This window comes from Polyodon spathula, chromosome 21 (genome assembly GCF_017654505.1).
Source record: "Polyodon spathula isolate WHYD16114869_AA chromosome 21, ASM1765450v1, whole genome shotgun sequence".
Lineage (NCBI taxonomy): Eukaryota > Metazoa > Chordata > Actinopteri > Acipenseriformes > Polyodontidae > Polyodon > Polyodon spathula.
The window spans coordinates 20,155,766-20,174,044 of record NC_054554.1 but is presented as its reverse complement, the minus strand read 5'-3'; the positions used below and the strand labels follow the sequence as shown (position 1 = coordinate 20,174,044).

The 18,279-nt window shown below is 37.2% G+C and overlaps 1 protein-coding gene across 1 annotated transcript in view; it reads left to right on the top strand.

Annotated features, from left to right (window-relative positions):
• The window catches only part of LOC121296195 (carbonic anhydrase-related protein 10-like), a 201,598-nt gene that overhangs the window by 163,573 nt on the left and 19,746 nt on the right, over positions 1–18,279 (top strand). Inside the window, exon 4 of the mRNA XM_041221473.1 lies at positions 12,515–12,700. Coding sequence (XP_041077407.1) covers positions 12,515–12,700 — 186 coding nt within the window. The remainder of the gene's footprint in view (positions 1–12,514; positions 12,701–18,279) is intronic.

The window sequence follows — 18,279 nt, the reverse complement described above, 5'->3', positions numbered from 1 at the left end:
CAGGCTGGTATTGAAAAAGCACTCACATTAAACGCAGTGTTGTTTCCTGATATTAATCACCAGATTAAGGCTGTAGATGGCAGGTGTACACATTTATTAAAACCACTGAAAACACATTTTCAGAGTTATGAACATTTCAGACTTACGAATAACCTCCATTCCGAAAGTGTTTGTACCTCTGAGGTTCTACTGTACTTACATAAATAACAGACATTTTAAAAAACAAAAAAATAAAAACAAAAAAAGTACTGTACCAGATGTAACACCACCAAATACGAGGCAGTTATTCGTTGCTAGATATCTCAAATGGCATTTAAAATGCGCTTGTATCTGTAAATCCATATAATGCAATTTATAAGCAGTTAGCCCTGCAGAAAGAAAGAATTAAATATAAAAAAGACAAGACCAACTACGCAAAACAAAGAGAACATTGTCAAATATATATTTTGAATAGATAGCATTCAGAATGTATTGCCAAAGAAAGTTAAAAGATTAACACTTTGAAAAAGCAAAAAATAAATAAATAAATACCTGCAAATACAAACAGACCTGAAGACTACTGCTCACTCATTAATGGTTTTAGAAGAGTTTCAGTGTCATTATTGAATTGTCAACATTGATTGAACTGTGAATGGTGATTGTTGTGAAGTATACATCTCATTAACCATTTTGTAGTGGTTTGGAACATTAAAATGGGTGATGCATTATGCCTCTTTGGGGGAAATGAACCAATGGTTTGCTTTTCATCTTGTTGTAAATGTCTTTCTTCCTTGAAACTGTTATGTAAATCCAAGCTTATCCAATACAACTGCCAAGGTATGATGAATTGCAATAGCAGCAAAGTGCTTTGTGGTGTTTCTTATTCATACTTTATCTCCAGTTTTTAACAGTGTACTTTGTAATCAACTCAGCTACTGAAAATATGTATATATTTCCTGGAAATGCACGTTTCTAATGAAAATGGATTACATTTATTTGACCGAGGATATGAAAACTGCATTGATATACAAAGGTGCAAACTACAGTATATTCAAAATAGGAATAATAATTTAAAAAAATACTTGTATGGTCATTTCAAAAACCAAACTATAATACTTTTTCAAACACTGTGGAAAATGTTTTAAAAAGTGACTACTCTGCTACCTCACTACTTAATCATATTCTAGCCATGCATAAGACTTTTTTTTTTAAATTGAGATTTTTGCCCATGTAATATTCTTACTCAATACACTAATTACACTAGCTGCTTACATGCACAAAGAATAGATTATTGTGGAATACATTATTTTATTTATTTATTTTTTTCACAATACTCTTTTTCCAAACACCTACTGCTAAAACTATCAACGACACAGAAATAACAATAATGATCTTCATATGATAATATATATATATTTTTTTTTGTTTTATTTCATTATCATTCTCTGAATGGGAAATTGTTGGATGTAAATTGAATTGTGATTTATTGGTAACATAAAAAGAATCAAGTCATTACTATAAGTTAAACTGCTTTGTGTCTGTATTTATTCATGAGCTCTGACTGGTTTGAGAATATGTAAGTGCTTCGTAGTGTGATATAAAATCAGTGAAGAGCAGTGATGATGCTATACAGATTCAATTCACTAGATCAATCAATGGACAGGAAGAAGATAAGTAGTGATTCTTGTCAGAACTGTTTTGGTGAATTGCTTAATGGCACATCGATTTTTAAATACTTTAAAAAACAAATATATTTCTGCTCACATATAAAAGAAAGGGTTGCCTGCAATGAATAAATCATCAATTTATGAAACATTCAAAAGTTATATTGATCATTATTGGCTCAAATCAATATTAAGTTCTCAGGTTCAATCAAGTGATTTAGGGCCTCATGCACTAAACAGCGGTAACCAGTTTACCACACAGTAAGCGTGTACACCTGCTATATTTACTAACCAGCAGCAAATGACTGCACGCGAAATGAATTGGGTGGAAAAAGATACCGCTTGCGAGTCCTTTACATACAATTAATAATGGTAATCCACGGAAATGTATTTAAATTCTCTCCCCCAATACCGCGAGGGAGGGACTTGATATAAAAAACATATTTACTGTACTTAAAGGTGCTAACTTTCCTAAGTCTCTCAGCGCGTGTTAAGTTTACTGCTTATTGAAACCAGGTGGTATCTGTCTAAATCATAAAACAGAGCAGACCATAAGTAGTGCTGTGTGGGAAACATGATAAACGCTTATATCTGCTTTCAGGTACTGTGTTTAATTTTTTCCAGGATAAACAATTGCCCGTGTTCCACAGAACACTATAAATAAAATGTCAAATACAGGCTACATAGGATGTATTTCATTGGTTTTGTGGATTAAGGCCAGTGTTTTAACATAAGGTGTTGTAATACTTTACATAAAGATCTGAAAATGCAACTTACCAAAAGATGACTGCATGTGAACTGAATTACATAATCATGTCCTTTATTCCGATTCCAAACGTGTTGCTTTTTCAATGTAAGATGCATTTCAGGAATAGACAGTGCTGTATAAAATCTCATGATGTATTGCATTTTTTCCATTATGATGTTGTACTGCCGGAACGGCTAAGAGGCAGTTGTGCTCTTTTAACACATGAATTACACTGAATCATTTTGGCCCTGACAACATTAGCATTTTTGTCATGGAAAAGACAAGAGTGAATACTGCACAAATTGTGACTCGCCTGTACAGCACGTCGAAATCGCTGAATAAGATGCTGGAAGGTTAATGTTTCTTAAAAGAAAAAAAAAGAAATAAACCGCACACTTGCAATCCCTTTAAAAGAAACACATTTATATTTAGCCAATGTTTGGGTACCAGATTACCTTCAAAATAAGCCAGAGGAGTATAAAGGCAAACAAATAAATATTTGTTTTCAGTTAATTATTTTATTTTTCTCCACTTTGACCGTCTAAAGCAAGACATTCCCAGGCCACCTCCCCTCATCCTACGGAGACCCACTGAAGATGTAGCTGGTGCCGGCTGCTGCCTCCTTGGTCGCTGTCATTCTGACAAAGTGAGAGCCGGACTACCTGTTCTTAGAAGTGCCCATATACTAAAATAAAGAGTGTGTAATGCGTGCAGCATTTCATATGCTATGATGACTGGCAAATGAATCATTTAGCTTGCCTTATTTGTGCATATTATTAAATTAGTGAATTGAGCATTCGTGCCTTCCTTTTCGTGCACAGTATGGGGTTTCCTTACCACGCAGTATTTCAGATAATTTACCACCATTCAATGCATGAGGCCCTTAATGAGGATTGGCATTGAGTTCTGCAGTTCCAGCTTGCTTGTAGCACTACAATGTTCAATTTAGTCGTGGTCACCACATAACATTCAGAAAGGCAGCTGGCGTGATATGGGGTGGATTTGAAGACAAAGGCTTGTGAGGCTGGCAGTGAGCCACAGAATGAAGGACTCAGATGAGCCTGAGAAACCTACACCTTGGCCCTCGAAAGAGGTAATGCGTCAATGGTTCTGTTCTAAAGACCTGTAGTTCTCATGTTATCCAGAGTGAAATCACAGTATAAAACATACGTTAAAGTAAAAAGCAGCATTTTTGCTTCACATTCTCATCTAGCATTTGATTTCCATAAGATGTGTACAGTTCAGTATGTGCAAGCTATTTAGCTCTGTAAACACATGTGAAGAAAGAATAAGAAAATAGTAAGATGTTAGTAAAGGTAAATCGATTTGTTTCGGGGATTGGATGGAGAAACATTTTAGCATGACAGAGTATGAGGTGATGCCCCTAACCAAGTCCCTGAGGTACAGTATTGTATGGACAGCTTCATGTAAAATTCAGCAGAGGCAATTACCTCTTGGCAGCTATTCTTTGCAAGAATGGATGTGCCAACCATGATCAGTAAAGGCGGTGGTCAGTAGAAGCCTTGCCACAATGCTTCAGGAGTTTCCTCTCTTAACAGACTGGCACGAGGCTGCTTAGCTTCCCTGTCAGACAGACGGGCAGGAGCACTGCATGCAATGGTATCCCAATAGTATGAGAATTTGCACATGTTTCCAATGTTTGAAGCAAAGAAGTGACAGTTAACGAGAGGTCCCTGCATGTCCAGTTATGAAACGTGCTACTACACTTGATCTCCAGCCCTGGGCACCAGTAATACATGCTAAATGAAAGATGAATGAATATTAACCTAATAATGTGTTACACTGACTCAAAGGGCTTTCTTTAATATATACTGTAACCATATATGTTTGTATAGCAGCTAAAAGGGTTTTCTTTAAATTTGTCAGCATTATTAATTATAACATTAAAGTTTTCTCTCTCTCTCTCTCTCTCTCTCTCTCTCTCTCTCTCTCTCTCTCTCTCTCTCTCTCTCTATATATATATATATATATATATATATATATATATATATATATATATATATATATACACACACACCAATGCACTGTTCATGAATACTTGTGGCAAAGTGGTATGTAGTGCGCAGGTGTAGAGGTGATACAGTGCTTCAACAATAACACAAACACAGAGTTCTCTGTGCAAACAGTTATTTTATTTTTCTTTTTCCCAGTTTTGCACCGTTCAATAATAGCGCTGGCAACTACACAGCAATGTGTAGTTTGCACAGCAAAATAATCATGTGTTTCAGTCCCGAAACAATAATAAACAAAGGCAATGTCCCGGCACGGCTGCCCATCCTTTCACAGTGCTCCCGCGCTGGTGGTGAACACACAGTGATTAGTGACTTGGTGCAGTAGTTGTAATCCAGGTTTTAATGCTGGCTTGACAGCAACAGCTCCCAGGTATTTAGCTGTCTAATAAATAAAAATAAACAGTTATAAACACAAACATAATACAGCACTCACGGTTATCTTATCTCTGTGCTCCTTTTACAAGTCTGCCCGTAACCATAACAAAGGAAAAGATTGCTCGGCCACACACCCTGATATACCTCCAGTCACGTCCCCTTTGGTAGCGAGAGCAATCACGTCTCCTCCAATCCATGACTGACACATCGCTTATCGCAGTAAGGCGCTGACTTCTAGTATTGTGACTCCGCCCCCTTTTTGGATGGCCAACTTGACAGACCCTGGAATGAACTGCCAAACCAGGGCACACTGTTCTTGTTATACCGTGCCCTCACAGGTCAGGAGGGAGATTGTTGACTCGGACTCATTCACTCCCTGTCACAATACTACATTTACTTGCTGCAATATAGTGCAGCAACGTTCATGTCTGGTATCTTGGCATTATAAATCAAAGTACTCCCCCTCCTGGTAAAAGAGCAGAAAAACAAAATATGGTTGTTATTTAAACTATTATATATTTATTCCTTTATTTGCTGTAGATGTGTGCAGTCTGAACTGTTTGCCAAAAGTGTTGCTTTAACTAAGAATAAAACGCATGGATGGAACAAATCATATTTTTCACATCAACCTTGTAGTTGCATGTTGCACAGAAGTATTTGTTTTGTACATCTGTGCAGTTGTTTTGTAAGTGGCCATGTGTTAGATGCCTGCTGTCTGATTTGTTCCAAGCAATGTGTCTGGCATGACAAGTTAAAGATCCCAAATGTGTTTCTACTCTGTCAGGCCATCACAAAGTGAACCTGCCCAGGTCTTGTGCTGAAGCTGGTAATTGTCAGGCAGATGGGTACACAGCAGGTAGAGAAAGACTAACATTGCCATACCTGTAGACCAAAGAAAAAAAGGTCATTGATGAGAAACAAGGCATGAACAAGACACAACATCTGCTTAAAGGCACTGAGAATAGAAAGTGCTTATCACTGTAAATATACTTCTCTTCCCTCGTTTTGTCAATCTGCAGCTGTTTAATTGTGGTAAAAACCTCATCACTGCAAAACCGCTGCTAAATTATTGTGTTGTTAAGAATTTATTTATTTGAGCTGTTATTCATTGTATGATTAAAATCTTTAAAAACCTTTAAAGAATTTTATTCTACAGAATATACCTCTGAGGTATCAGCAGAGAAAGCAGTCTTTAATGCAGTCTTTAATGCAGTCTTTAACTGGATCTGTCTGGACTAGATTACCAAGACAGAGATTCCTTGGATTCCCTTATAAGGGATTGACCTTTGAATAAGGACCCAGGTCTGGATGGTTTTGCAGGGGATTTGCATAAAACTTACATTACAGGATTTGCTCCACTGCTATTAAATATGTTCACAGTATTATTTATAATAACTCCTTACCAACCACTCTGCCTCAGGCTCTTATTTCACTTATTTTATTTTTATATACACGCACGAGTTTGATTAATAATAACAGAAAAATGTTATAAAAAATTTGCTGTCTGGACAAAATCATGACTAAATTATTCACACTTACCAAGCTCATTTGATAATATCAGATGCCTGATTGGTATTATGACTCTCCAATGGCCACTGTCTTGTTGAACTCAGGAAAGGTCTTTGACAGAGTGGAGTGGGGGTATTTATTCTTCATGTTGCAGTCTGGGTGCAATTGTTATATCGACATCCGACAGCAGTGGTTCTAATAAGGCTTCATTGCAATCTCTTGCTTTCAACTGTTTGCTGCTGCTGTCCTCATAAAACCCCAGTTTCCCTGGCATTCAAGTGGGAGTTTTAATATGTAAGTTTATGCAATGATATTCAGATTCTAAGTATCATATTAAATGTTATCAAATAAAATATCAGATTACAGAATTTCATAATACAGATAAGAGCAGTTATTAAAGTACAATAAGATCAAATTCAAGTAAGAGCAACATAAACTATGCCCCCACCACCACCTTTTGCATTCTGTGTTTTAAAAAAAAAAAAGTCCTGGACCACGGGATCGAAGCTAAAAACAGGGACAGTTCCATAAAACAGTGAAGTCTGGTCACCTTCATTTCTAGCATTTTCACATTCTTTTTTTGAAAGTAAAAAGTAGCACATTTTTACACTCAGATTTAACAGAATAAAAATCTAAAGGAGGGGAGTTGCTGTGTTTCAATATAGTGATTACAGAATTGAGATGCTCAGACTTCCATGAAATTAATTGGGATGTTTCAGTTGCTAGGTTATTGCCAAAGTAATGGGTCAGGGATTGGGAAGACTGGCATACTAATGATGATTCTAACTGCTCACAGAAGCTTTATTCATTACATTGGACATACCAAACTCCCTCTCCACATAACTGTCTAATTTAGTCATTTAGCAGCTGCTGCAGTCACTTACAATAGAACCTTGGTTTTACGTCTTATTCGAAGGACGGAGCATAAGGAGGTTAAGTGACTTGCTCAGGGTCCCAAAGTGTGAGTCAGTGGTTGGGATTGAACTGGAAACAAGACCCTTTCTTTAACTGCTGGACCACCAAGCCTCCTATATGGAACTGGGAGAGAACCTCATAAGCCACAATGTTACAGGCAGTAGGCAGTTGGCAGTAGTTATGGAAGACTACCATTAAAAATAAGTTAAGTTTTCAGACAAGCACAGATACCAAACAAGGTTGAAAATTTGATTGAAACTGCATAGTATACCCACAATTTAGGTGATAGATAAATACTTCTCATATGCTTTACTGTATCACCAATGTCGGGGCAAGGTCTAAATGGTATCAGGCAAGACTATTATGTTTACATTTAATCTGGCCACTCATTGAACCCATTCCTGTGAAGCAAACATGGCAATGAACATGCAGATATCAGAATGTTTGATTCCCGTTGCAGTTTATTTAGTAAGGCTTGGTTCCCGGCTGGTCGCATAAATTTCCCTTGCAGCTTTGTGAGTGCAGAACTATCCTGTCTATGGACACAGGAGTGACACTCAGTTGACTTCTCTTTCTGTGTAAAAACTAGCTTCTGAAAATGAAAAAACAAAACACATTAGTCACAACAAGTAATATTTAATAGCCTGCTAACATGAATAATACATTCAACTTCAGAGATTGTTGTAACAGTATTAGTAATTCATATTCATCATTAAGTAGACTGTCAGAAAACTTGACAATTATCTTTTTTTTCATAGACTGTACTTTGGACAATTACTGTTTAATAAAACTGCACTTTTAATGAGAGTATTGTACAGGCAGCATTCTGGCCTAGTTCAGTTGGCAGATGGCAACAGAAGGCAAACACTCTTACCTCTTTCTGTAATTTTCTCTGAACATGCTTTTTAAAAAGTCTAATTAGAAATGAAATGCATATGTAACAGTTGGAGTTGTAATTGAGCAATTCAAACAGTATTTTAAATAGATCAGTAAAAAAAAAAAAAAAAAAAACTTTATGGCACACCACCACAGTTTAATCTAGCTATAAAAGAGCTTTAAAACGTATTTTTTAAATGGTGACAGTGGGCTGTATCAGTTGAAAACATGGTATAATATTTAATGTGGGCCTGTTTTTATAGGATTATTTTACAATCTAAAATCTAGCTCTGCTATCATGCAGCATGAACAGATGGTATTTCTGAGAGGTTTTTATGAGGCTATGTAAGCTGTCAATATTTCATACCTTCTTGTTAGAACAATGACATTTTGACATGGTTAACATTCTCAGTGTTCAGACATAAATATGATTTTTTTTTTGTAGCTTTCTATCTTTATAATAGGGGTGCATCAGAAGAGAAAACAGATGCATGTTTTGCAGATTTTAAACAGAAAAGTATAGATTTTGGCAGAGGTGAGGTGTCGGGTGGGGCACGCCTGGTCACGTGCCCCCCCAGATTTCTGCCAGGCAGTGGCTTAGCCACTGTGTTACAGGAAAAAAAAGTGCTGAAAGATGTTTTTTTTTGGTGGCCTCAATACTCTTCAATCAGTACCACTTTCAATTAGTATACATATGAACCGCCTCTCACAACTGACCAATGACATGCTTGCTGTCTGTCAAAGCGCGAATTTCAAATTTTTGTTTGTGATTGAGCTATTTACTGTCATTCGTGAGAGATTCAGCCTTGAACACTTCTGATTGGACAATGTACACAGCTTTTACACTTTACGGTCCAAACGGACGCGCAACGTGACATAACACTGTGTGAGAGACGTGAAGTACGGTCTGACAGCGGTAGGGGAAAGGAAAATTTAATTACAATATTAGCTATTTGTTTTGGTCGTCCTAATTTCTCTAAACGGTAGAAAACTGTTGATGAATTGTCTGAAGACAACAAGCTAGCGTTTACTACCAGCAGTCCTGCGCCAGTCAAACGGTAATTAAATTAGTCACAATCGAGCGCGGTTTCGCTTCATTAGTTTATTTTTTTTTGGGGGGGGGGGGTCTGTGTCCCATCTGTTTTTCAAGCCATGAGTCGCCATGAGACCTGGTTTTGAACTCGCATCTGAGCTTTAAAGTGATTATTGCTAGCATAATAATACCATTCATTTGACCTGTTGTGCACTTCCGTTCCTTTATAGAGCTCAAATGTGTGGTTTTAAAAGAAACATACATTATAGTAAACTTGTATTGTTATTTTAAAACATATCTGATACTACACAGTGTCGCACTGCACCTGGAGGCTGAAATTATTCCCAACCATTTCAACAACTTTGATCCTGTCACTAAACGACTAGCAATGTCCCCTATTGACTGCTATGTTTTCTGCCAGTATCTTGCTTTTGACCAAGGTGAAATGACCCAGGAAGTGTAGATGTATCATATTTCATTTGAAAAAGTCATGAACATTGAGAGCTTTCTTGAACCTATAGTGGTACCGGATATTATGTATGGCCTGCATATGCTTGCTGTTACATGTGTTTACTCAAAACCTGTATGTTTGACACCTACAGCATGCAATTGTGGAAGTGCAGAACAGGTAATGAAATGAACCTGAAATTGAAATAATTTTATTAGCGCTACAGTTACTTTAAGCAGCCGCGTGTCAGCTGTAAGAGTTCCTGTGTAAGAATACCCTCAGATTGATCTTTTGACTTTCTGTATTTTATATTAAAATGAGAGATAAAATTGCATTAATAAGGACTACTTCTTTTTGACAGTTATTTTTTTATTGAAAAGTAACTATTAGCACATGTGAACACCCCCATTTAGTTTACTAGTAAACATTTAGGAAATCTATAAACTAAAAAAAATATATATATCACTAGTATGTAATGACTGGAACACAAAATGATACAAAGTGAATCTAAACAACAAAAAGAATATGATAGCTTCCCAGGCCAAGCAGGGAGAATGGATGAGATGGGAGAGTGTGGAACAACACAAGATCGGCTAGCGAGATCTATGGACAATAGAACAGAGCAGGATCAGTTTCCTTATCAGGTTGACATATGATGTTCTCTCATCACCACTGAACCTTAGTCTGTGGGTAGGACAAGATCCATGGTGTCCTTTGTGCTCATCGCCAGTTACATTAAGACACATTAACAGGATGTAAGGTGGGTCTTGGCCAAGGACAGTTTATTTGGTGTCATGACCAGGCGCTGCGATGGATGCATTGGAAGACAAGAGCAGCATGACCAACAGGTTTCCACCAATACCAACAATATATGACACACGTAGGACAACATTCCTCCATCCAGGGGAGCAACCACCAAGAAAAGGTATTAAACCAAAACGTCCAGGACATCTGGAAGCTGCTGGAGACTGGAAAATGCTCGCAGATGTTGGACAACAGCTTATTTTCCTACTTGAGATTGCCACCACTAACTTTGACCTGATATTGTCTTGTGGTCTGGATCAGCATGCCTTGTTTAACTGGTAGAGTTAACAGTGCCATGGGAGGATGCTGTAGATGAGGTGAATGAAAGGAAGAAACTTCAGTATGCTCAACTAGCTGCTGAAGTGGAACAGCGAGGATGGAGAGTCCAGGTTTACCTAGTGGGGGTGGGTTGTTGAGGATTTGTGGCACACTCCACAACCCGGTATCTCAAGCGACATTGGATACAGTGGTCAAGAGTTGCAATGCATAGTGAAGAACTTGTCTGAAGCAGCAGAGAGGAGCAGCAACTAGCTCTGGTTGGTGACCTCAAGCACAATATGAAAAAAAATCTTGATATAAACGGGGTAGGGTGGGTGGTAATACTGGGACAGCAGAATCACTATTGAGCACCAAGGATGGAAGGTGCCCACTTGAAGGTGCCCACGGTTGTCATGCTGATGCGCTAGGGAGGCCGCAATGTGGTTGATCCCTGGAGTTAGCATTGCAGCTGTTGGATGTGCTGATGCACCAGGAAGGCAAAATAGGCTGATCCCTGGAGACAGCATTACACTTCAGCTATCAACAACAGGCAGAAAGATATATACATCAGATGGAAGGAAATCCAGATGGATCACATTAGCTTACAGTTTGTGCTTATCTTGGCGAGAGCTGAGTCCAATATCAACATGAAGTTTTAACACCTACTCTCATGTAATGGAAGTGATATTTCACACCAACATTTATTTTTAAATAGTTTTTCAATTAATCAATCATTTACTGTCACTTGTATGGTATGAAACAATTCACTAATTGTATGTTCTCTGTAAAATAGATTCAGTTCTCTCAACCTCTCTTCATACCTTGGTACTGTATATGTGAGCACAAGTCTGAGCCAACAATAATTACTTACTGGCAGTCTGATTGTTTTTCTGTGCTCTGGGGGTCCAGTCAAGACCCCTATTTCTTTTGCCACCTGTCATTCCTCAAGCAAACACACTAATATTTGCACTGCTAGCCTGACTTTGTCAAGAACTGTATCAACTTTATAATACACTAGGTGCAAAATGTACTGGATGCTATCCAAAAGTCAACTAAGAATGTAATTTAAATTAATTCCTTCAAGCAATTTGCAAGTAGCTGTATACTGAAATAAGCCTCACTGTTATTTTCATTACTTCATTTAAACATCCATCTAAAGGAATTCAAATGAACACAAGTTTACCAGAACATGTTTAAAATAAACATGTTCGGAATTTCAACAGCTGATTAGCAGGTGTTCAAAACACTTTTATCATGAATTATAAAAAAAAATTAAGTCATTGTTGTGTGTGTGTTTGTGTGTCAAATGGGAAGGCACTTAGCTTTCAACAGTGAAGACGTACAGTAGGGAAAGACTGCTTTACACACTCGAAACCTAATGTATGTACACAAAATATTCATAACATACTTCCATTAATATTACATTTTTTTTCTGCAAAAGACACAGAACATTATTATTTAGCTTTCATGAGATAGTATGTATATTATAGTACTTTAGTGCTGAAAGACACAAAAATATAATTCTGGACTTTAAGTGAAATGTTGAGTTGAGTGACAGGGCTTCAGATTGATTGACGCCTTTGATATGAAAACAACTTGATGGCGTCAAAATACGCCAGATGCTTGTGCTTTGACATGACACACATGGTGTGAAAAGACCTTAACTGAAAACAATAATGTCATAGTATATAAAAAGCAATTTACATGAAACTCGAAAATACTGTTGGTGAAAATAAGCAATGAAAAATGAAATCAATAAAGCTGAAAAACAGAAGCTCTAAATATATTGTATTGTATATTCATTGGTTAACAGTTACGGTTTATCTATCTGCAATTCTCACCAAGCCATATTATTTTTTTCTTTTTGTCCAGGTCAGTGGAACAATGTACAACACAGGCCGCCACATTTCCCTTCGCCTGGATAAGGAACACTTGGTAAACATCTCAGGAGGACCCCTGACATACAGTCACCGGTTGGAAGAGATTCGATTACACTTTGGTAGTGAAGACGGCCAGGGATCAGAGCATCTACTAAATGGACAAGCCTTCTCTGGGGAGGTAAGGCTGTAAGGAATGACACACATAAGGCATTATAGGCGGCATTATCGAGTTTAAAACGGCATTAACGGCATTAATTAGTTTTTTATTTAGTGTATATCAAAGTGAATACCTCATGCATTTTCAGAATCCTTAACATAGATCAAGCAGCAGGTGCTTTGTAGCATTCCGTTGTATAAGTATACTGTTTGGGCCCTACTTAGCAATGTTCGCAAACCCCAAAGGCATGGTCGACTATAAATACCGGTGAAACTACCAGGGAGAAATATGGAGGGAACATTGGATTAATGTGGTATTTTGTAATGTGATACTTTGTACTGTGATTTTGTAACAATTGTAAGTCACCCTGGATAAGGGTATATGCTAAGAAATGAAGAAGAAGAAGAAGAAGAAGAAGAAGAAGAAGAAGAAGAAGAAGAAGAAGAAGAAGAAGAAGAAGGATGTATTATTGTTATTATTATTATTATTTCTACGTGTCCCGACAAAGAGTGGAGAAGGAGACCCCAGTGTTCATTCAGTGCAGATAACAATTTAAAAAGAAATATGGTTGTAAAATATCATAATTTCCATTAGATGAGAGTAGGTGTTAAAACATGCCGATATTAAACTCAGCTTTCCCCAAATATTTAAAAGTCATCTCAAAGTCAAAGTCTTTTCTGAGCCTGTCTGACACACAATGTATGAAGCAATTTTCCCTGTACAGACAATCAGTCACTGACATCTGCCAACTGCTTCAGGCTGACCTGGAAGGAGACGTGCGGAGGGCACACTGTTTTCCTGCAGCACTAAAATACATACACCAACACAGAATAGGCATTTCTAGATAAATCTAAGGGGACCTAGTCAACGTGCAAGTGATGTGTGGTCTGTGATGCCAACAACTACATCACAAAGGTGTATGCAAACTATCTTTGCTCCGTTTATGACTTGTTTATCCACGCTAATTCGTAGGTGGCAGCTGCGTTTCAGCGGGATGACAGTCTGAGAGGTTGGTTGATGGGGGACAAAGGGTATCCACTGAAGAGGTGGCTACTGAAACCGCTGCTCAACCCCATGACCCCTGCCGAAGGTATAATCGTACCTTTAAATGTGCTCGTACTGTAATTGAGCAAACATTTGGAATCCTCCAAATGCGATTTCGATGTTTGGATGTCTGTAGCGGTTGCGTTTTACACAACATAGCTCTCCGTAATGGACGTTAAACTTACAGAGGAACGATTACAAGGTCTAAGGGAAGCAGATGCTGAACTTGAAGTACCAGTGTTGGAGGTTGCTGATGCTGCAAGTGTCAGGCGGGTCAGGCAAAGCCTTTTAGACAGGGGTCCACAGGTACGCATGCAGACCAATAAGAAAATGCTGACTTTATTGTTTTTGTGTAATACGCAATGGTACTGTGAGTATATTTTTAACAGGAAAGCATTTATTATAGGGATGCAACAATTAATTGATGCATTGATTACTGATCATCTGCCCTTAAATTTCCTGAGCTTCGATTACATATTGGTGAATCAATGCATCAAATTAGAAACCAGTTTGCGTTAAAACCTTGAGTGTGTGATGGTGCACTTCTTTTAGTGCTAATATGGTAGATTAGCACGTTGCTAGGATACACACTTTAGGCCTCTACATTCGCATTGGACAAGCCAAATCAGAAGCAGTCATACTGTACTCATGTTTTCTTGATTTAAAATTGAAGTCAAACAGTTGTTTTTTTTTTGTTTTTGTAAATCTATTAAATCTATATTTAGCTTTTATTTGAAAGCATGTTGTATTTGGGTTATATGACAATATTATTTAAAAAGAAGCTGAATTTAGTATGATAGTTAAATTAGTCAGGATTTGTGAGATTAATTCAAATTTTTGCATTTGGACATAAAATGTTAACAGTAATGAATGATAGTTCAGATAGAAATTACTTGTTAAAATATAGTATTTTTTACTATTATTGTTAACACTAGAACTGCCATGTTTATACTCCTACCTAAAACCGCCGCAGGCAGTCATTATGACAGATACATTTTAATCAGTATTAAAATTAAAGAAACTATTGGATACAACTCAAAAGTTTTATTCAAGCATGTCATATCTGCACAGCCGTATTTAAAAATTAACAATGAAACATAAAAGGGGTTATTTTCTAACTTACCACAATAAAGCACTAAAAAATATGTATATGTACATACAAAACTGTAAAAAAGAATGTATGTTTTAATTTAATTCTGCGTGTGTCTCTCGGTGTAGCACTGAATGCTGCTTTTGCAGTTTTCTGATCAATAAATCTTTCTGCCGAAGCGCTGTTCAAGATGACTTGTCCTGATATTTTCCCTGGTGCGTTCCTTGTACAAAACGAAGGAATTGGTGGCTGCTAAGTCCAGTAGAGATAACTTTTTTTTTTTTTTTTGATTTCAAGATACCTTCCATTTGCTATCCTCTTAAAGGGAATGTTGATTCCTTATTAGTTATAACCTTACTCTCCCCACTATGTTTTTATTGGCCAGGCTCATGATTCGATATTTGATGTGCTTTAGCCCATGCATGAAACCCGACTTCTAAATCACGTTTTCGTGCGCTATCACAGCGCTTCGCAAATGCAGTCATCTTTGCCCTAGCAATAGCGGCTGCGCACATATTTGCTAAATAGGGCCCTTTCTGCTTTAAAAAAGTTATTGCTGGGAAAAAGAACAACAGAACGTGTTCAATAACATAGTTACTTCTTCCACAGGAAAGGTTACCTAAATTGACTGTTTGTATATAAAGTAAAATAAATGATACATTTTTACTTCCATTTGTAACAGATGCCTTTGTTTACACACACACACACACACACATAAACACACAAACATTTATAGAGTTAATAAATAACAAGAAGAAAAAATACTGTAACAGATATCTATGCAGATATACTTTGTCCTTTGGTTTCTCTTTTGATATCAAGACAAATGCCTTTATACCCTATAGATAATGATGAACCTGTCAGTTGTCAGACACCAGAAGAAGCTGCCATACTGGGAGCATTTCCAAATTTACCTCAGAGTCAGGAAAAAAGTTATTGTCATTTTGATGATTCTGCAAGGATACATGCACAGACTGGAGACTGGAAAAATAAGTGATGACTGCAGCTTACCTTGACTTTGACAGAGTTTAATGAAAAATAAAATAGTTTTATATGAGCTGCTTGCATTCATCTAGCATTTTGCTTTATTAATTCCCTTTTTAATCAGAATTGGTATTTTAAGCAAGTATATAAATGAATAAATTCCTTTTTGCCTTTCATTATGTTTGATGAAAACTGAAGTGCAATCACTTCGCTGGGTGAACTGTTAGAAGGTTTCAATTTATGTTGCATTGAGTTAAGCAGCTGTTAAACAGTTTATGTATTTTAATTCAGCAGAGCTTCAATTTTCTGCACCCCTAATATGCATAATAATGCATTACCGTGCCTTTGGCTATTTTGCAAATCAGTGTGTTTTCTGAGCTACATTTGCATTATAAGAAGCCAGACTGAGTAGTGAGCAACGCATCCAACCTCAGGAGAGTGCTTCAACCACACTCAATCTCCTGCCGAAAGCTCCAGAGGTAAAGTTGAAAAACCTCCATAGTTGATTTACCTATGCTGTCTGAATAAAAGAATATCAAAACTAACAAGAATATGTTGAAGACAAATGCAGCGATATGGGCAGCACAGGAACAGCAAAGGAAAAGTAATGCATTTCAAGTAAACAGTGCAGGAGGTTCTGTAACTCTTTAACTGTCCAAAAACAAACTACAGCCTCTGACTGCCACATACCTTACCTAACTTCTTCATCTACCTTTTCACTCTATTTCTCCAGTAAGGTCTATCCCATCTTCAGACTAGGGCTGTTGACTGTGTGCTTTGCACACTAAAATAAAAGCACTAATATTTCCTATCTTAAAAATACATGTCTTGATGAGTGACATTCACCGTTTAACCAAATATGGCTGTGTTAACAGGCTGGCTGGTGACATCAGGTCAGGAAGGAGTAGCACACACAAAGACAGCACTGGGGTATGAAGGCACTGCAGTGCATTTTATTAATAAAAAATTTAAACAAAACAGAACAAAACACTTATACAAAACAAAAGGCCACACTGGCCAAAACAGTCCGACAAACAGACACAGAGCACACAAGTGTCATGCTAGTATAAACACAGCAGGAATATTTTAGTTTCTTTTTCACTCATGTCTCGTACCGCCTCTGAGCACAGAGGCAGTACGAGACATGAGTGAAAGAGAAACTAAATAGCCAAAGCTGTGGGTTTATAGGTATATAATTAGTAATAAATTAATTAATCAATCAATCAATCAATCTGGAGATGCTCACATCCTGCATGGGTTTAGCATGGTTGGGGAAGTTTAACCACATCCATGCTGCAAAAGCAACAATAACAAAACATTGTGTTTTATACAAATTAAACAGTACATTTTAAATAATAATACAACAAATACAAAACAATACACACACACACAGGGGAGGGGTGTACCCCGTCACTGGCTGCCATGTTGAGCTCTGGGGACTTTTTAGCTTCTGCTCTGTAGAGAACAGTATATTAAAAAAAAAAAAATGGAGACTAGCAATACAGTCTAAATCATTGGTTCTCAAATCATTTTCTTTGGTGGCCTCAAAGTGTGGCAATTTTTTCCTAAATATACTTTATTAATTATTTGAAAAATAAAGCATATGTAGACATATGCGCATCTAAATAGTTTTCAGTCATTTCTGTAAAAAAGCTAAATTACAACAGTCCCTCTCTACTGGATCTTAATTCCAAGACCCTTCTAATAATAAACTGGTACTTGCAAGGTTTCTTTTGTATTATTATTAGAACATAAGAACATAAGAAAGCTTACAAACGAGAGGAGGCCATTCGGCCCATCTTGCTCATTTGGTTGTAAGTAGCTTTTTGATCCCAGAATCTCATCAAGCAGCTTCTTGAAGGATCCCAGGGTGTCAGCTTCAACAACATTACTGGGGAGTTGATTCCAGACCCTCACGATTCTCTGTGTAAAAAAGTGCTTCCTATTTTCTGTTCTGAATGCCCCTCTGTCTAATCTCCATTTGTGACCCCTGGTCCTTGTTTCTTTTTTCAGGTCGAAAAAGTCCCTTGGGTCGACATTGTCAATACCTTTTAGTATTTTGAATGCTTGAATTAGGTCGCTGCGTAGTCTTCTATGTTCAAGACTGAACAGGTTCAATTATTTTAGCCTGTCTGCATATGACATGCCTTTTAAACCCGGAATAATTCTGGTCGCTCTTCTTTGTTCATTGTGCTGACAACAGGTACAATTTGGGTGTCTGTCTCAGTAGACAAAATAAATCACTTAATTGAATAATGCTTTTACATAGTAAAACTCCATAACAAATCATAACTATATCCTTGTTATACAATATGGAAACAAGCCCAGAGTTACTGGCTCACATGGAAACCTAGCAACAAAGGAACAAACAAAAAACTAACAGTAACCTAAACCTTTCTAAAACTTTATTTGCACAAAACTTGCTCAGTAGAAAGAAGAGCAGGAGTTAGTATCAGAACACACTTTTCAGGTAAAAAAAAGA